At 42.2% G+C, this 6,107-nt stretch overlaps 1 protein-coding gene across 1 annotated transcript in view; it reads right to left on the bottom strand.

Annotated features, from left to right (window-relative positions):
* The window catches only part of Ntn4 (netrin 4), a 93,966-nt gene extending 89,945 nt beyond the window's left edge, over positions 1-4,021 (bottom strand). Inside the window, exon 1 of the mRNA XM_013022589.1 lies at positions 3,483-4,021. Within this exon, the coding sequence (XP_012878043.1) occupies positions 3,483-3,956 (474 nt within the window). The 5' untranslated portion in view covers positions 3,957-4,021. The remainder of the gene's footprint in view (positions 1-3,482) is intronic.
* Positions 4,022-6,107: the final 2,086 nt, after the last annotated feature.

Genomic DNA, 6,107 nt, shown 5'->3' on the forward strand with positions numbered 1-6,107 from the left:
CGCTAGCCTTGAGCTGAAGAGCTGAGGGACAGCACCCAGGCCCAGAGTTCAGGCCCCACAACTGGACCCAAAAAACAATCTTCTCTCAAAAGAGAAGACTGATTACTCAAAAATGAAGCTACAAGATCTCAAAATTCAAAGCTGGAAACGAATTGTGTCTGATATGTCTTTATGGTAGCCTGACTAGTAGGGTAATACCTATAGAAGTTATAAGCAGTCTAATGCAGGAAAAGACAAGTCTCTGATTTATAAATAAGCAATAAATGAAATTTGAGGCTTTGATACTGGGTTTGAGCCCAGGGCCTGGTTTTGGCTCAGCTTACTTGTTCTGCTGGCACTCTACCACTTCAAACTGGGATCCTCCAGATATTAGCCTCCTAGGTAGTTAGATTATAGGCACAAGACACATGCCACCAGTGAAATTTGAGACTTCTTATTTGAAATGAGATTAATTGGCTTATTTTTTGGAGCACTCAACTTCCAGAGATACAGGCAGATGATACCATAGCTATAACTGCTAACTTAATTTGCTGCTCAGCACTAATTTAGATCCTAAAATGGCAGGATAGACGCAGGTTAGCAACATTTCTGGGAGGCTTCTGTGGTCCTTAAAGGAAGATTCTCTTCTACTGATGAACTTTGAAAGGAAAGATTATTTCCCAAACTTATCCTATGAAGGGATGAAATTCTGCTATGACTTAATGTATGCTTATGGGGGGAAACTAAGTGGCACTGGATGCTATTCTTGCCATTAAAATGTAAGTCTGGGGCTGGGAAAGTGGCTTAGTGGTTAAGTGCTTGCCTAGCATGTATGAAGCCTTGGGTTCTGTTCCTCAGCAGCACTTAGGCAGAAAAAGCTGGAAGTGGCATCAAGTGAGTGCTAGCCTTGAGCAAAAGAAGCTCAGAGACAGTTCCCAGGCCCTGAGTTTAAGCCGTAGGACTGGCAAAACATAGTAAGTCTGGCCCAATGCTGGTGGCTCATGCCTGCAATCTTCGCTACTCTAGAGGCTGAGAGCTGAGGATCCAGGTTCAAAGCCAGTTTAGGCAGAAAAGTCTATGACAGTCTTATGTCCACTTAGCCAGGAAAATATTGGAAATGGAGCTGTGGCTCAAGTGGTAGAGTGTCAGCCTTGAGCAAAAAACAAGCTAAGGGACCCAGTGCCCAGGCCCTGAGTTCAAGCCCAGTATCAGCACACAAACACACACACGCACACACACCCACACACCCACCATGAATATGTTGAATTAGGAACTAAAATGAAAAATACTTATAAACTAGATGAAAGGGTATGTTGTAATAGCTAACAAATTTTGGAATTCTTAGACTCTGATGTAAGCAATGATGACAAGAAGTCATCAATGGCTTTAAAGGAGACACAGTTTGCTTCCAATAGGTTAGATAACTGCTTCTTTTTTATTGTAAAGTAGGTATTGGACCGTTATGATCAGTTCAATTTGGTATCTGCTAAGTGAGCATGCCTGCCATCTGGTTCTCAAAACTGTGTTTTTGCTGCTTCATTGATGCACACGGCCCAGTAGCACTGCGATGTGAGGAGCCAACACACATTTGTGGATCAATTCCAAAGCAATTTGAGAGTTCTAGCCACTCACTTGTTTTCCACACAAACTGTTCTCCACTTAAGAAAACAATGGCTCTAACTTATTGTCTCTTTTCTGTCCTGGTATCTTTAAAAATGTCCATCATGACAGGGAACACAAATGGGCTCTCAATATTAAGCAAACAGGGGCCAGGAGCAAAGTGGCAACCATCAGTGTGCAGCTTGTGTGTCTATGAAGTAGCAAAACTCCAGTTTGGGCAACCACATGGCAGGCATGCTCACTTAGCAGATATCCCACTGAATCCTTTATATAAAAGTCCAGCAGCTACTTAAAGATGACTAAAGTAACAGTTGTCTAACCTAGAGTGGAAGCAAAATCTGCCTTCTTTAAAGGCAAACTACCTATTGTCATCAAATTCCAAGAAGGCAAAAATCTAACATCTGGGATCCTTTCTTGGTTTGGTGCCAGCAAGCATTGTTCTTGGTAGTCTTGTCAGGGTGCACAGAGAGCTACAGGTAGCTGGTACAAGTCTGTATGTGTTCATGGGAGTGGAAGGAAGAAGTTCCCAAAGCAATCTTTTCAGCAGATCCCTGGCAAGCAGTGCTGCCCCACAACCCAAGGCAGAATTAGCACAGAACACAGTGCCTGACACATACCAGGAATTCAATGTTTAGTAATGACAGCCATCCAGGAAGTTTGTGAATAGTTATATAAATGACTGTTAGAAGATTGCTTATCTTAGTGTCTGTAGCCATTGTAATTTGTGCATTGGACATATGCCTAATGCCTAGTCCAGGCTTCTCAATCACAGCACTATTGCCATTTGGGGCTAGATAATTCCTTGTTGAGAATGGAGGAGGGATACTGTCTTGCTAATGCTGAGGGTTTAGCAGCATCCTTGACCTCTCATTTTCTATGCCTCCCTCCCCCCCACCCTTCCAGAGCAAAAATATCTCCAAACCTTGCCAATGCCCCCAAAGTCTGGGTATGTGTGTGAAATCACATACCTAGTTAAGAACTACTTATTAGTCTGTATATTAATGACATACCAGGGTTAGAAAGAATATTGCCTCTTCTTTGTTTCTGAATCACTATTTCTTGGTCTGTTTACTGAAGGTATTAGAGTCTGTTAATCTCCTTTCATCCACTTCCCTCTGAATGTTCTCATATATCTGGGGAGCCTTTTAAGGTACCTCCACTTATGTTATTAAAAAGGAGGGGGCCCATTTACCCCTTAGGAAATGGAAAATATTAAGCAAAGACAAAAAAGCTTACAGATGATTACAGTTTTGCAAAATGAGTATGGGCTGCAATGGGATCAGGGACAGACCCAAGTCCAATATATATTGGGACCCATGTGTAGGTGAATCCCAAAAGTAGCTTGTGTTAAAAGAAATGACTCCATTTCTTGCTCTGAATGCTTGGAATCTCAATGATAAAACTCTACTGTCACACAAAAGTATCCTTCTGACAAACAGACTTTTCCCCTCTGTTGGCATTGTTTTTATTTACTTCCTTTTTATATGAAAACAGTATCAGGAATATATCACTGTGGCTCCAGGAACAAACTTATCTCAGTAGCTCTCCCCCCTCAGAAACAGTATGTACTCCTGCTAATTGAAGAAACCAGTAGCCTTGTAAACTTCTAAAGCAAAGTAATGATATGTGTCTATTCTTCAGCTAAAAAAAAATTGGAATCTTAGAATTCTAACTGAAACCCAGGCCAATGGGCAGCCTGCTTGAAAATGTCTGCACATCCTTGTCACAGGGTGAGGAATAATTTATGACAAATAAAGCTCATGAAAAATTCTAATTTCATTCATGTTGCTACAAGTATAGCTTCATGCTTTAAAAAAAATGTGGGCTGGTAACATTTTTCTAGCTTATTTACTTACAGTGTAGAGTTAAACAGGTGTCCTTACCTCTCCTCCAGTGCACGGAAATGGGTTGGAGTATCGAGAGGTACAAATGGCTCCCTTCTTGACAACATCATCTTCCAAGCCAAAGGTGGCTGAGCAGTTAGTTGCAAAGTACTTGTATGGCTTCCATGTCTTTCCAAAGTCCTGGGAGCGGTCTAACACCATGGCTGCAGGCCTGGGAGACTTGAACACCATAATTAGGTGAGTGAAGTAGAATTCAGCTTCCAGATCTAACTGGATCTTTTCTCTGTGCACATCCTCTGCAGACTGCCACCATGTGCGGGGAAATCGGAAGGATGAGTCTGCCATGGCAGATGGCAGGTGAGCCAGGTGAGGATGGGCAGCATTGCACTTGTCACATTTGGGCTGCCGGCAAGTGAGATCTACATTCTCGCTGTAGAAGCAGTACAGCTCCGTAGCGTTCTGACCACAGGTGGTGTCTGCCCACAGTTTTCTCCCTAAAGCCAGATTCCCCATACGAGGGTTGCAGGCTTTTTCACAGCGGAAACTTGCTCCAGCTACTCCATTCAGTCCTAAGGACAGAAACGCATATGTCATTCAAGACCAATCCTTTGGGAGCTCAGTCTATCTGCAACAATCAAGGTAACCCCAAAGACCCATAAGGCTTTCCATAAAGGGGAAAGCCTACCAAACTTAACCATGAATAGTTTCTGCATTTGTATGTTCAAGTGTGTGTTTGATGTACACATATAAAATTCACATTTCAGATAAAGGATGAGGGAGGGAAAATGGAAACATTGGGGTGAAGAATGTTGGCCTAATAGTTTCAAATACTTGGCATTCTCTTCTTTTAAAAACATATAATTGTTTTTTGAAATAATGACTGGAGCAATATAAAAAGGAATGTGTTTAAGATCGCCTAAGTTAATATTTCAAATATAATTGAGTCAAGTTGAATTTGGTTTTGTTTCTATCTCATATACTCATGAGAGTATATACTCATATGCTCTCATATGAGAGTACATTTAGGAGGAAATGTAGGAACCTATTTTCTTTATATCTTTAAACCAATGAGGAGGGATAAATCCCTGAAGAAAAGCATTATGAGATGTTTAACACATAGACAATAGAATGTCACTGAGGGAGGTAAAGCTAGAAGCCTGGATCTTAAATGTGCAAAATCTGTTTCTAATATTAAGTAAATATAATGTGAAAAGGCTGCCAAATGACAGCTTCTTGAATGCTTCTACCTATGACAGGTTTTGTAGTGGTTGGTTACCTGTTTGCTTAACAGGAGAATGTTTACAGTCTGGCAGCCACTAAGAGTGCCTAAATATTGTCTGTGAACTAAATAAAACACCTTCTTAAAGAAACACCCTTCCTCCCAGACAAAGGTCCAACAGGCCTTAATGTTTCAAAATTGCTTAAAATGATAAACATTATCTGCTCATTAACGTTCTGACTACATACCGTAATCTTTTAATTTGAGTTTGTCATTTTAATTATGAACACCCTCAGCAAAAAAAAATCACTTATTTTAAAAGTTAAAGTAGAGAGGCAAAAAAAAGGAAAAGGAAATCAAACCTCAAATTCTGCCTAATTGAACGTTCCTGCTTAAGAGGGAGCACTTCTGAACTGTTATCACTGTAGTATTGGAAGGAGCCAAATGACAGCTTTAGCTGGAAGGGAGGTTCACACACTGGCAGAATCACCACCCCTCGGCAGTATTGTAACCAAAATAAAGGGGTTCCTTAGATGGTATTTTTTAAAACGTCAAATTAAAATGTGCTCCATGCCTCGGCTCTGTTTGCCATTATTCTGATTACCGGGGGCAAGGGCTGCCTGTGGTCAGAATCACACAAGCACAGTGTGCCATGACTCACCTGGGAGGCATTTTTTTTGGGGGGGGGAGAAGAAGAATACTGCCTCTACAAGTATTTTTTTGATTTGAAACGCTTGCCTGGTGATAGTTATTTACAAGAATTGATTGCTCACTTTTTTTGCTGCTGAATTGTTTGCAACGTGAAAAAGTTTATTAAAAGTTCACTTTTTGACTGGGTTGCACCTAAGGGAATCTAAGTGAGCAGAATTAAAATGTTAGACCTTTGACAGCATTCTGAGAACAATTACTGAGTAATTATACAATGCCCCTACACGAATATGTCCTGGAAAATTAATAATCAAGAATAAGAACAATAAAAAAGAAGAGAGCAAAATACTTGGAAATCTCTACAGCAGTGGCTGAGCAGACCAAGCCCAGTGCTCCCAGGGCTCTGCCTACTGTGGGATGCTGTCTCCTAACGCTAAAGCCTGGATTTTCCTGGATGCCAGGGGCTCGGCGCCCCAGAGGGGAAGAAACTGAAGTGGGGAGGGCGAAACAGGGAGAGAGGAGAGAGATACAGAGACAAGAGACAGACCAGAGAGATGCATGCAACAATACTGTAGACTCGGAGCCAGCCACGTCCTCCTGAGTGGCTGGATGGCCGCAGACAGAGTCCCTTACTCCTCCCCCACCCCCCATTCCCCACAGTTGCATTTACTATCTGGAAAGCAGGTGACCTGCAGGAGGGAGGGCGAGGAGCAGAGGGGCTCCCGAATTTAGAAACAGCGAGCTGGGAACCGGTGGCCTAGCGGCCCGTCCAAGGAAAGCCAGGACGGGGGCGGGGG

This window comes from Dipodomys ordii, unplaced genomic scaffold (assembly GCF_000151885.1).
Source record: "Dipodomys ordii isolate 6190 unplaced genomic scaffold, Dord_2.0 Scaffold3, whole genome shotgun sequence".
In the NCBI taxonomy this organism is placed as follows: Eukaryota; Metazoa; Chordata; class Mammalia; order Rodentia; family Heteromyidae; genus Dipodomys; species Dipodomys ordii.